At 39.0% G+C, this 12,513-nt stretch overlaps 1 protein-coding gene and 1 long non-coding RNA gene across 4 annotated transcripts in view; one reads left to right on the forward strand and one right to left on the reverse strand.

The window, feature by feature from the left end:
* LOC127526086 (uncharacterized) overlaps positions 1 to 12,513 on the forward strand; it is a 289,571-nt gene that overhangs the window by 28,565 nt on the left and 248,493 nt on the right. The gene's annotated exons all lie outside the window — the stretch shown is intronic.
* LOC127526081 (cholesterol 24-hydroxylase-like) overlaps positions 1 to 12,513 on the reverse strand; it is a 191,937-nt gene that overhangs the window by 17,016 nt on the left and 162,408 nt on the right. For all 3 annotated transcript variants that reach the window (XM_051920165.1, XM_051920167.1, XM_051920166.1), the window contains exons 6-9: positions 5,166 to 5,304; positions 4,277 to 4,390; positions 1,990 to 2,146; positions 1,173 to 1,235 (exon numbers count right to left, since the gene is read on the reverse strand). In XM_051920165.1, the coding sequence (XP_051776125.1) occupies positions 1,173 to 1,235; positions 1,990 to 2,146; positions 4,277 to 4,390; positions 5,166 to 5,304 (473 nt within the window). The remainder of the gene's footprint in view (positions 1 to 1,172; positions 1,236 to 1,989; positions 2,147 to 4,276; positions 4,391 to 5,165; positions 5,305 to 12,513) is intronic.

Genomic DNA, 12,513 nt, shown 5'->3' on the forward strand with positions numbered 1-12,513 from the left:
TCAATTCAAAACTTAATCGGGAGCCAATGAAGCTGCTGCAAGACTGGAGTAATATGGTGAATAGATGGGGTTCGAGTAATGAGGGGAGCAGCAGAATTCTGGACTAGGACTAGCTGAAGCTTATGGAGAGATTTATTACAAAGACCAAAGAGGAGTGAATTGCAATAGTCAACACAAGAAGTTACAAGACTGTGAACGAGAATGGCAGTGGTATGGGATATTTTGTTTGTTTGTTATATTGTAAATATGATAAAGAATAATACTAGCCCTAAAGAGAACTTAATTTTTTTGGACCACCCTACTGTCATATGTACAGAGTAAAATTCTGTACACAGTGAAATTCTTATTTGCATGTGCTAATCAACATGCAACTTGTTGCCACTCTACAGTGCCATACAGGGCCGGATTTACAAAGAGGCCAACCTAGGCCATTGCCTCAGGGCACCACAGTTTAGACAAATTTTTTTTTTTTTTTTTTTTAAGTAATATGATTTCGCTTAAATTTCATTTTTATAGTAATAAATAATAAAAAAAAAAAGGGGTGCCAGAAGAATATTGCCTAGGGGCAATGAAAACTCAAATCCGGCCCTGGTGCCATACTTAGTGAGTAGAACTGTCTTACCTCCAAATGTATGTCTTTCTTATTTGAAAAATCTCAGAATATATTTGTCATTAAGTAACAGAATAATAAAATGTACATTATACATATTAGTGTGTACTTCTCTTGGAATTTAAGGCCTTACAAAAGTTCATTCTGAATACTTGTAGACCCATATTGTACTAGTAGTCATGTACTTGTGAAGCACCTTGTGACATTTTACAGTCGGGATGAGCACAGCTGAACAAGTGGCTGAATAACTGTGTGTACCAAAAGTCATCAGTGCTAGACCCCGAAATGGAATTTTCCAGAGACATTGCTTTGAAAAATAAGTGTTACTAAGTTCAGTGAAAATGGTTCACAGGGAGCCAAGTTGTTTCGTATAGACAGACAGACAGACATGACAGGGACAATATGTGCATTTATATTTCATGCAAATATACCTAATAAGTACTCCGATTATCTGCTGCTACTAATATACAGTAGTTAGATAAACAGATATTAATTGCTTGCTAAGGAAACAGAATTTTAAATAAACCACAAAGATCAGTTTAATGCAAAAACGTAAACTCACCAGCAATGAAAAAGGTAACAAAATTGTCAATCATTATTTCGTCATCAACTTGTTCTTCTTGCTCTGCAAATTAAAACAGCCACACTTTATAACATTTTCAGAACATTCAAAATGCATGTATTCACCAACTCATAATTTTTGGATGAGAAAAAAACAGAATCAGTAGCTATTCATGTAAAAATGGAAATGACACCTGCAAGAAAGCATTTAACAGGCGGATACAAAGCTGGTCCCTTAGCACACGATATTCATTTCCCAAGAAATTACGTAAAGAAGGAAAATTAAAACTACATGCAAATACATAGACATTTTACTCAGATCCAAGCAGAGGACCATTGTTATCAGCTTTGTTTTCAGTGGCCTTACTGTATATCTGCTAGGCTGAAATTAATAATGGTCTGCCCAACCTTCACAATGTAAGAATTTTTTAAAAGGGCCTTTGGGAACAGGAGCGGTGGGTTTTCTGTGGGAACCATTCCAGGACAGGGCACTAGTTCATGAGGGGAATGCTCTTGCTCACAACTACACTGGGCCAATTTCAAGTTATAGTTTAACCTACACTGCTCATGTTTGATCTGTGTAAGTACAACTGGAGTACCTTGACACCCACTCATGCTGTATTATTCTGTAGATTAGATATAATTAAATACTGCTGACAAATAGCTAATCGCATTGTCTGTGAGGTTAGGCATCGTCGGTCAGGCTTGCTGCTGTACTGCGGTTGCATTAACAGGCATTCCCAGATGTAATCTTTTATGTCAAATGTATTGTCGATTATTTAATAAATACATATAAACTTTTTTGACTTCTGATTTACCAGCAGTCTTCAGAATTTGGGTTAGAATATCTTGTGGAACCTCTTCTCCACGAAGGATAGCCGCTTTTCTTTTATCAATACACTCCTTTCCAATTTTGCGTAACAAGACAGCTGCATTTTCTACTTCTTTCACATAATTCCAGTGCCAGGGGAAATACTGGTAAGAAATGGAGAAATTTTATATTATCTATCTGTACATTGAATTATGATTACTTATACTTTTTTTTTTTTACTTTTCAAAAGCAGTTCAATTTCAGAGCGTGATGAAACAATACATACCACTGGGTGCAAGCCAGGAAGTGCAGGGCAAATACTGTACATGTACACACTCATACTGTATAGGCCAATGTATAGTCAACAACTAACTAAACAGGCACAACTTTTGGGATGTCGGAGGAAATCTGCTGCACATGGAGTAAAATCCACACAGTCAAGAGAAAACAAGCAATCTGAACACGGACAATGCCCAGACTGCGTCACCTTTAACATAACCAAGTCGTGTCTTCCCAGTGCTTATAAGTAACAAGGGGGCTCCGCCCCCTGCTTGCTTCGCTCGCCTACCCCCGGCGTTGGGTATCCTGAAATACATTAGTCGAGCTCGTTCGTATTGGAGCTGTGCCCGCGGCATTTCACACGCACGTTGTAGGTGCCTGCGTTCATTGATTTTATCCAGGTGGGCTCGTGTTTGTATATCCGTCAGTCGAGGTCGTTCGTTTTGAACCCGTGCCTGCTTTGCTTCCGCAGTTTCAGACGCGCGTTGTAGGCGCCTGCGTTCATTGATCTTATCCATGTGGGCTCATGTTTATATCGTTGAGCTGTATTGTGTTTGAAGCGTTCAGCGGTTTGTACAATCCCAAGCAGCACATTATTCCTAACGTCACTCCGCAGTAGTGCCACTCACAATATGGCGGTGACGCCTGCGCCTTCACTCCGCAGTAGTGCCACTCACAATATGGCGGGGACACCTGCGCCTTTCGTACTCTCTTTGTGGACCTGTGGGGCCTCCGTAGCCTCTCACGTTTGACTCTGGGGTGCAGCGCAGAATCCTCTTTTCTGTGTGGTTGTGTCGTTAGTGGTAGCTATGGGCGCGTTGTTGCTTCATTTCTCATTCACGTTAGTTGAGCTCTTTCGTTCTTGGGCCGTGACTCCTTCGTTCGCGGTGGATATGACTTCGCTTGCGGTTTATGGAACGCGCGCCTGCGCAGTATGTCTCATGGTCGCATCGCCGTGTCCCTGCGTCCATATCCAGTGTATTTTCGGTTAGTAATATGGATGTTCAATTCATTGTTTAAAATGAAGTGGCTTTGGAACATAAAACTCTTCTTGGGTGGAAGGCAAAGACCAACTCTGGATGGGGTGTCAGTCCATCACAGGGCACACTCGCCCATAACGGGTTAACCTAACAATATCACAGATTTAAAAACGCAGCTCAAATAACCCTGTGGTGGCTGAAACAGCATTCACAGAGACTGGTTACAAACCCAGATGATGTTAAAATTGTATTGATTATTGTAATATTGTTAGTTGCTGGTTGTGGAGGGTTTACAGCTAATTGTGGTTCATACTTCTTGGATATCATTTTTTTTAATTTTTAGTCTATATTGAAGTCTGCTTCCACATATGTATAGACCTGAGGTGATGACGCGGTCCTGGTTGTGTGTTCAGCTCTGCTGGTATTTAAATAACTTGCATTTAATACCCGTTTTGCCAACAGAGCTGCTTACAGACATGCAAAAGGTTGAAAATATAAAACCTGAAATAAACCTGAGATTAATAAGTAATTGAGGTCGCATAGAATGGTTCTCTTTTTTAAGATAAAATAAGTTTGAAAATTTGCCAATGGTCTCTTAACTTTCCTGAGAAACTTCTTTGAAGAATAAATGTACTAAGTTTCAATGAAAGGCAAACAGACAAGCAAACATGACAATGACAACGGATGTTTTAGCATTTTATGCAAATAAACCTAAAAATGACAAATATTCAGCATTGGTAAACACACTAAGTCACACATGTTTGAAATTATGATCATTCCTTGCTACAGCAGTAAGAATCATACATGGCGTACTCTGATTCAGGATTCCACTGAACACGACCTACCCATCCAACCAGCCACCCATTTCTTTGCCTGTTTAACTAATTCAGGGTTGGCAGGTCCATAGATTCCCAAAGCTTGTCTATGATGGCTTTATCATTTACCTTTGAACACTGCTTATTAGTTTCATTAACTATCAGAAAATATGTTAACAACCAACAGATGGCTTTTATATTCCCTACCCCATTGCCGTACCTGCATATAAGGATTACGAATGTACTGTGCCATTCCTCTGAGACAGGTATCAATGACCTTCGTGAAAGGAATCTTCGCATCATCCATTAAATTCAAATTCATGCCAAATGCTGCCTGCAGACAAAGTTGAAATGTACTGTTTGAGTTTCATTATTCATCATTCAACTGTGTAGCTAATACCACTATTCATCAGTCAACTTAAGAATCCCATATAACTATACTGGTATATCATGATTTCAACAGAAAAGAATGAGAGAGTCATGAGTGTGCTGATATCAATACTTTTTATATAGTAAGACTCACCTTACTTACAGGGCCATATGGCATATCACAATATGGATGGTACACTTTCTCATTCCATACTGTAATCAGGAATTATAGTCACTTCATTCTCTCTTTGACCAGAAAGTCTGACATTTGGCTGTTCCCAGTGTCACGCACATGTGCATGGAAACAGTCTAAAGGGTTTAGGTGATGGTAATTCTCTGCTGAGACAGGAGAAGGCACTTTGTGATAACAATCTCTCTTCTCCTCCCACTGCAGAAAGGAAGACTCACACCATTCCATCATTAACGGTGTCCATCCACTTGGACCCGCCACTTTCTCTCAGAAAGCCTAAAAGCTGGAGGAGCCACCATCTTGGGCAGTCCTATCTAAGACGGAAGTCGGGACAACTTGCTTTTTGCATTGTAAATGCGTTTTCTTTTCATTTCCATCTGTACACATTATACTGGGTTGGCTACATTAAATTTCTGGGTTAATAGAAAAGTTTTGCATGCTATGGCCCGCACCAAGAATGGAAAAATGACGATTATTAAGAGTTTTTCCCATTGGAATCCCACATTAAATTACTAGAAAGAAATTAAATTTTAAAACTGAGCCTGCTTACAGTACAAATTACGTCAAGAGTAACACAATTGATCAAATGTGCCATGTGAACAGGAGTTTGTCCATCTGCTACTTCCTCCAGTTTTTCCATCATTCTTTCCGATTTGTCATTGAAAATATACATTAGGTTCTTCAGGTACCTGCTCAGAGATAAACAAAAGTGTAAACACTAAAATACTACCTAAAAGAGCCAAGACAAGTTCTTAAACACAGACAACACAGTTACTAAAAGACAGACAAAATGTAACTTAAGTTAACATTTTCAAACCCATTCAATCCGATTTGGGGCAGTGGAGGGCAGGACATTACCCCAAAGGCACTCTGAGCAAGAAAGGATCAAGGACTAGATAAGGCACTAATCTGTCACTTGGTACATGCACACACACATGATGCCATTTTGGAATCGCCGGTGTAGAACTCATCAGTCGGTGTATTTAAGATAGAGATGTCAAATGATTACATTTTTTAATAGCAATCAATAGCAAATTTCATTCAATTGGTCTCAATTGCTCGAATGTTACCTGATTTGATTTTGGTTGCTCTGCGATGTCACTGCCTTTCAACTTCTTAGCTACTCAAATTTTGACGACTTGCGGCTTTCATATAAATCATCAATACATGACAAAATTGTCCTACATGAAGGTAACATGTAAGAATTGTCAAGATAGTGATGGGTGATTCACTAACGATTTGTTCTTTTTGAGTGACTAATTTTAATGAGTCATAGGAATGGATTTACAAGGACAAACAAATGGATTCAGTAGAACAGGAGTGCTAAAATGCATGCCATCAGCCTCTTTTGTTTAGATATTTAAAGTGCATGTGCAAGTACAGTCTGTCTAGTTTGTGATTTTCGTTCAGTTTAATTATGTTTCTTTCTAGTTAGGACATTATCAGCAAATGAAGACTCTATCATTGACCATTCTCTTGTCTATCACAAAAGTACAATACAGTAAACAACACATTTACATTAGAATGTTTTAATTGTTTTGCACAATTTATTATAGGAATTGCTTTACACAGAATGTATAAACATAATATTTAATATGTTAATGTCTCTTTATATATTTAACAAATTGGTCACACAAAACTGAAACTTATATAAAAATATTAATTTAGTTCTAACATTTTGCCTCCAACTTTGCTTTAGAATACACTTTTTACAGCTCATTGAATGCACTGAGCATATATTATTCACCAATTGTTTTGAGGTTAAACTGAATCATTACCCATGAAAGAGTAACACAATTCTCATTTATTTGATTTGCAAACATGTTGCACGATTCTCGTTCATTTGATTTGTAAACTGAATATTACCACAGAATGAGTCACGTGATTCTTGAACATTAAATTCCTGAAGTGAATCACTGAATCATTACCCGAGAACAAGTTGCACAATTCTTGTTTACCTATCAATCTTGAACTGGGTGTCTTATTTTAATTATACATTTCTACTTCATTGTCATGTTTAATGCTTTCAAAGAGGTTAGTAATATATGATGTGAATTAGAAGCATGTATAACGTATAATTTTAAAATTATATATTATAAATATATGAAAATGTATTTTCAATTCATTCAAGAAGACTCCCACCCCCCAAAAAAAGTACAGTGGAACCTCAGGTCATGAACGTCTCTGACCACATACAAATCGGGTTACGACCAAAAAGTTTGCCAAACTTTTGCATCTGTTCACGACCACACACTTGGGTGACGAACAAGCCAGTTTCCCTTCCGGTTCGTACGCGCTGATGATTTCCGCACGTGTTCAGTCTCTCCCTGTGCATTCTCTGTGCAGCGAGCAAGAGAGAGAGAGAGAGAGAGAGAGAGAGAGAGAGAGAGAGGGAGCGGGAGCCCAAGCAGAAGAAGTAAACATTTAGTTTACTATTACACTGTGCATTCTATGGTATAATTAACTATTTTTGTGCTTAAAAATCTTTAAAAATATATATATTTATAGTTAGGTCCACAAATATTTGGACAGAGACATCTTTTTTCTCATTTTGGTTCAGTACATTACCACAATGAATTGTAAATGAAACAACTCAGATGCAGTTGAAGTGCAGACTTTCAGCTTTAATTCAGTGGGGTGAACAAAATGATTGCATAAAAATGTGAGGCAACTAAAGCATTTTTTGAACACAATCCCTTCATTTCAGGGGCTCAAAAGTAATTGGACAAATTAAAGAACTGGAAATAAAATGTTCATTTCTAATACTTGGTTGAAAAACCTTTGCTGGCAATGACAGCCTGAAGTCTTGAACTCATGGACATCACCAGATGTTGGGTTTCCTCCTTTTTAATGCTCTGCCAGGCTTTACTACAGCGGCTTTCAGTTGCTGTTTGTTTGTGGGCCTTTCTGTCTGAAGTTTAGTCTTCAACAAGTGAAATGCCTGCTCAATTGGGTTAAGATCAGGTGACTGACTTGGCCATTCAAGAATTTTCTACTTCTTTGCTTTAATAAACTCCTGGGTTGCTTTGGCTGTATGTTTTGGGTCATTGTCCATCTGTATCATGAATCGCTGCCCAATCAATTTGACATCATTTAGCTGGATTTGAGCAGACAGTAGTCTCTGAACACCTCAGGATTCATTCGGCTGCTTCTGTCCTGTGTCACATCATCAATAAACACTAGTGTCCCAGTGCCACTGGCAGCCATGCACGCCCAAGTCATCACACTGCCTCCCTCCACCATGTTTTACAGATGATGTGCTATGCTTTGGATAATGAGCTGTTCCACGCCTTCTCCATACTTTTTTCTTGCCATCATTCTGGTAGAGGTTGATCTTGGTTTCATCTGTCCAAAGAATGTTTTTCCAAAACTGTGCTGGCTTTTTTAGATGTTCTTTAGCAAAGTCCAATCTAGCCTTTCTATTCTTGAGGCTTATGAGTGGCTCGCACCTTGCAGTGCACCCTCTGTATTTACTTTCATGCAGTCTTCTCTTTATGGTAGACTTGGATATCGATACGCCTACCCCCTGGAGAGTGTTGTTCACTTGGTTGGCTGTTGTGAAGGGGTTTCTCTTCACCATGGAAAGGATTCTGCGATCATCCACCACTGTTGTCTTCCGTGGACGTCCAGGTCTTTTTGCGTTGCTGAGTTCACCAGTGCTTGCTTTCTTTCTCAAGATGTACCAAACTGTAGATTTTGCCACTCGTAATATTGTAGAAATTTCTCGGATGGGTTTTTTCTGTTTTCGCAGCTTAAGGATGGCTTCTTTCACCTGCATAGAGAGCTCCTATGACCGCATGTTGTCTGTTCACAGCAAAATCTTCCACATGCAAGCACCACACCTCAAATCAACTCCAGGCCTTTTATCTGCTTAATTGATAATGACATAATGACAGACTTGCCCACACCTGCCCTTGAAATAGCCTTTGAGTCAATTGTCCAATTACTTCTGAGCCCCTGAAATGAAGGGATTGTGTTAAAAAAATGCTTTAGTTGCTTCACATTTTTATGCAATCGTTTTGTTCACCCCACTGAATTAAAGCTGAAAGTCTGCACTTCAACTGCATCTGAGTTGTTTCATTTAAAATTCACTGTGGTAATGTACAGAACCAAAATTAGAAAAAAGTTGTCTCTGTCCAAATATTTATGAACCTAACTGTACATACAGCTCATACGGTCCAGAACGGATTAATTGTATTTGCATACAATCCTATGGTGGAAATTACTTCAGGTCACAACCAAATCAGGTTGCGACCAGAGTTTTGGAATGAATTATGGTCGAGACCCGAGGTTCCACTGTATAGGTTTTTATTGCTGATGAATCAAACAAATCAAATGAATCGATTCACATAATTGCATAGTCTGAAAAAAGCAAATCAGTAGAGCCAATCAGATGCCCATCACTATTGTCAGAATTCACTATCTGAATGACACCTCACAGCCCTTTCTCTTCAACTATAGTTAGAGGCCAGCAGGCTGTTGCAGTCCATTTTTCAATACCAACAGTTAATGTTTTAGATTTTCTTTGATTCATAGACATGGACCCAGTTGTATATTCATGGATTGTAGTCTGGTATGGATTTTGGTGACTAAACATTACTTTCTTACAGTGGCATGTTTTCATTTTAGGAGATATCAATTCTATGATAATTAATTTTCCAAGCACTAAGTTTACAAATATTGACATTGTTATTTTGTCTATCTTGGAGAGTTTTAAACTGAAAGCTAAAATCAAACACTTTGTTCCTTCTAAGTTGGCTGTAACAGACAAGTCTACAGTACGTGGTAAGCACTACAGAAGAACATATGCACTAAATTAGATTAAAATAAAAAAGAAATACTTTTGAAATTATTTGCATTCATTAACTTTGACAGCCTTAATTTAAACACACATTAAGTGTTACTGGAAACCTAAGCATAGCTGGCATAGAAGAGATGTGTATTTCTCTAGGAAATGAAAATTGCAGGATTAGCTTTTTCTTCAAAAGAAAGTGGAAAGAAGAAGAAAGAAGAACAACCAAGGAGCATCAAAATGGACACTACACACTACTGAGAAGCACTAAAAAAGAGAAAATTTATTGAGCGTGGGTGGTCACACGCATGTGTGAGTGTGTATGCCCTGTGACGGCCTGTCTCTTTCCTGCCTCGAGTTTCGTCCTGCCAGGATTGGCTCTGGCTCTTCATGAATGAGGACGTGGATTAAATGGGTTTGGATAATGGATGGGTGGATGAATACTGATTCCTAAAAAGAAACAAAGATAAATTTAAAAACGGTGGTCATTAACTCCGCTCATAATAATCTAGTAGCTGAAGCATTAGCTGGTAGGAGTAAAAAAAATGTCAGAGATGGAAGTCAAAATTGTGCAATTCCTGGAAAGGAGGCAACAGATAATTTATGATTGCTTAAAAATGCCATAAATGTTACCACAGAAAGCCATTGGGAGTTATCAATTGTGAATTTTGATATTGAAAAAAGCTTTTGATAGACAGCACATGTGGAATGTGTTTCTAAGTAATTTTACGAGCTGCCTGACCATAAGTAAGATAAGAATTACTAACACATTAATGGGGCTAATCCTAGTTGAGCGTGGGGTTAGGCCAGGGGTGGGCAGATTCAGTCCTGGAGGGCCACAGGGGTTGCAGGTTTTTGTTCCAACCCAGTTGCTTAATTAAAATACAATCCTTGTCAATTATGTAATTTCATGGCTTGCTAGTTTAACTCTGCCATGTCAGGTCATTCTCATATCCTGGATTTTTTTTCCTTTCTAAGGATATCATCCAAATGATTTGAAGTCTAAAACAGGCGAGTTATTCTCAGTGCTTCACTTTTTTCTCTTCACTTTCCTTCCAAGTATTTAATTAAACCCAACAGTGCATGATAAATACACACAGGTGCAAATGGAAACAAGCTAAATGGAGAAATGCTGGTTTCTTTTGTAATTTGCATCTTATTGCTAATAAGGAGCAATTAAAAACCGAGACTACAGCTGTTTAAGACTAAAATAAGCAATAAGGGTTCAAAATCTTAACAAGCAAGATGACTAAAGTGAAGCAGAAGTGTTACTTGAGCAATAAATGCTTCTTATTAAGCAATTGAGTTAGAACAAAAACCTGTAGCCACTGCGGCCCTCCAGGACTGAATCTGCCCACCCCTGGGTTAGGCAAAGATATCCCTTTATCAACCTCATGGTTTGACTGAGGCATAAAAACAAAGGCTAACACCATCCAACAGAATAAGAATATTTAAGGTGGAGAAATTTCAGGTCCTGAACATAATGCAAAAAGGAGCTGCTCAAATACAAGTTAAATATAGAAAAACCAAATGTATGTTGTGTGGAAGACTGAAATAAAGAACTAACTCAAAATGGATAACAAAAGAAATAGCAAAAGTATTATAGGTTTATACTGTCAGCACTGTCACATGCACAGAGTACAGTGAAATTCTTACTTGTCTGTGCTGAAGACCATGCAGCTTGTCTCCATGATTAGTGAGTATTACTACCTGACCACAAAATGTCTTCCTCACCTAAAATCATTTGTCTTCCTTATCTGAAATACTGCTTTACGTTGAAACTTCTGCCTTTCATATTTGAAGAATTTCAGCACAACATGCCACTGCATTAGAGGCTGGCACAAACAAAATCTATGTTTTTAGTAAGGTATAGGATTAAAAAAATCACCAAACCTAAAGTAGCTGGGAAATCTGGAATGGATCGGTGGGTGGCTCTTCAGGTGGTATAACCCCATAGTTACCCCATCTGAAATGGTAACGGATTATCAACCACATGAGTTATTTAACAATCATACCCGTCTTGAGTGACTTTATTTATTAACTTCTAGTTCTCATTTTTGTGATGTTTGTGTGAATGAAATTTTTTTTTGCCATCCATCCATCCTCTTCCGCTTATCCGAGGTCGGGTCGCGGGGGCAGCAGCTTGAGCAGAGATGCCTAGACTTCCCTCTCCCCAGACACTTCTACTAGCTCTTCCGGGGGAATCCCGAGGCGTTCCCAGGCCAGCCGAGAGACATAGTCCCTCCAGCCTGTCCTGGATCTTCTCCGGGGCCTCCTCCCGGTTAGATGTGCCCAGAACACCTCACCAGGGAGGCACTCAGGAGGTATCCTAATCAGATGCCCAAGCCACCTCATTTGACTCCTCTCAGTGCGGAGGAGCAGCGGCTCTACTCTGAGCTCCTTCCGGATGACCGAGCTTCTCACCCTAACTTTAAGGGAAAGCCCAGACACCCTGCGGAGGAAACTAATTTCAGTCGCTTGTATTCCGATCTCGTTCTTTCAGTCACTACCCATAGCTCATGACTATAGGTGAGGGTAGCAATGTAGATTAACTGGTAAATTGAGAGCTTTGCCATACGGCTCACCTCCTTTTTCACCATGACAGACCAATGCAGAGCCCGCATCACTGCAGATGCCGCACCGATCCGCCTGTCGATCTCCCGCTCCATTCTTCCCTCACTCATGAACACTTTTTGCACTTTTTGAAATACTTCGTTGTTATTGTGATGACACCATTTTGAGTCATATTTTTTGCATAGTCATCTCAATTTTGGGACAAACATTTTATGTTCTGGGCCATATCATTTATAGTCACTATACCTGTTGCAGGCCACGTGATACAGAGATCACATGCTGTAGTGTGTCATCATTGCCTGCCTATATAAAATGGAGGCATACAGCTTAAAAAAATTAATTACTTAATAAATTACAGTATAATTAAACCTCTTGGTTTGACCACAACTTCTGTTTAACATCACTGTCTCTAGCTTCAGTTGGTACTTGCTTGCTTTCCTGGTTCCTGTCTTCAGCTTTGATCCTGCCATATCCTTGATGTCCTTGTCCAAAACCTCTGTGTTACCTCCTAGTGATCTTCTTCCTTTCTTAA

The sequence above is a fragment of the Erpetoichthys calabaricus genome, chromosome 16 (genome assembly GCF_900747795.2).
Source record: "Erpetoichthys calabaricus chromosome 16, fErpCal1.3, whole genome shotgun sequence".
Classification (NCBI taxonomy): domain Eukaryota; kingdom Metazoa; phylum Chordata; class Cladistia; order Polypteriformes; family Polypteridae; genus Erpetoichthys; species Erpetoichthys calabaricus.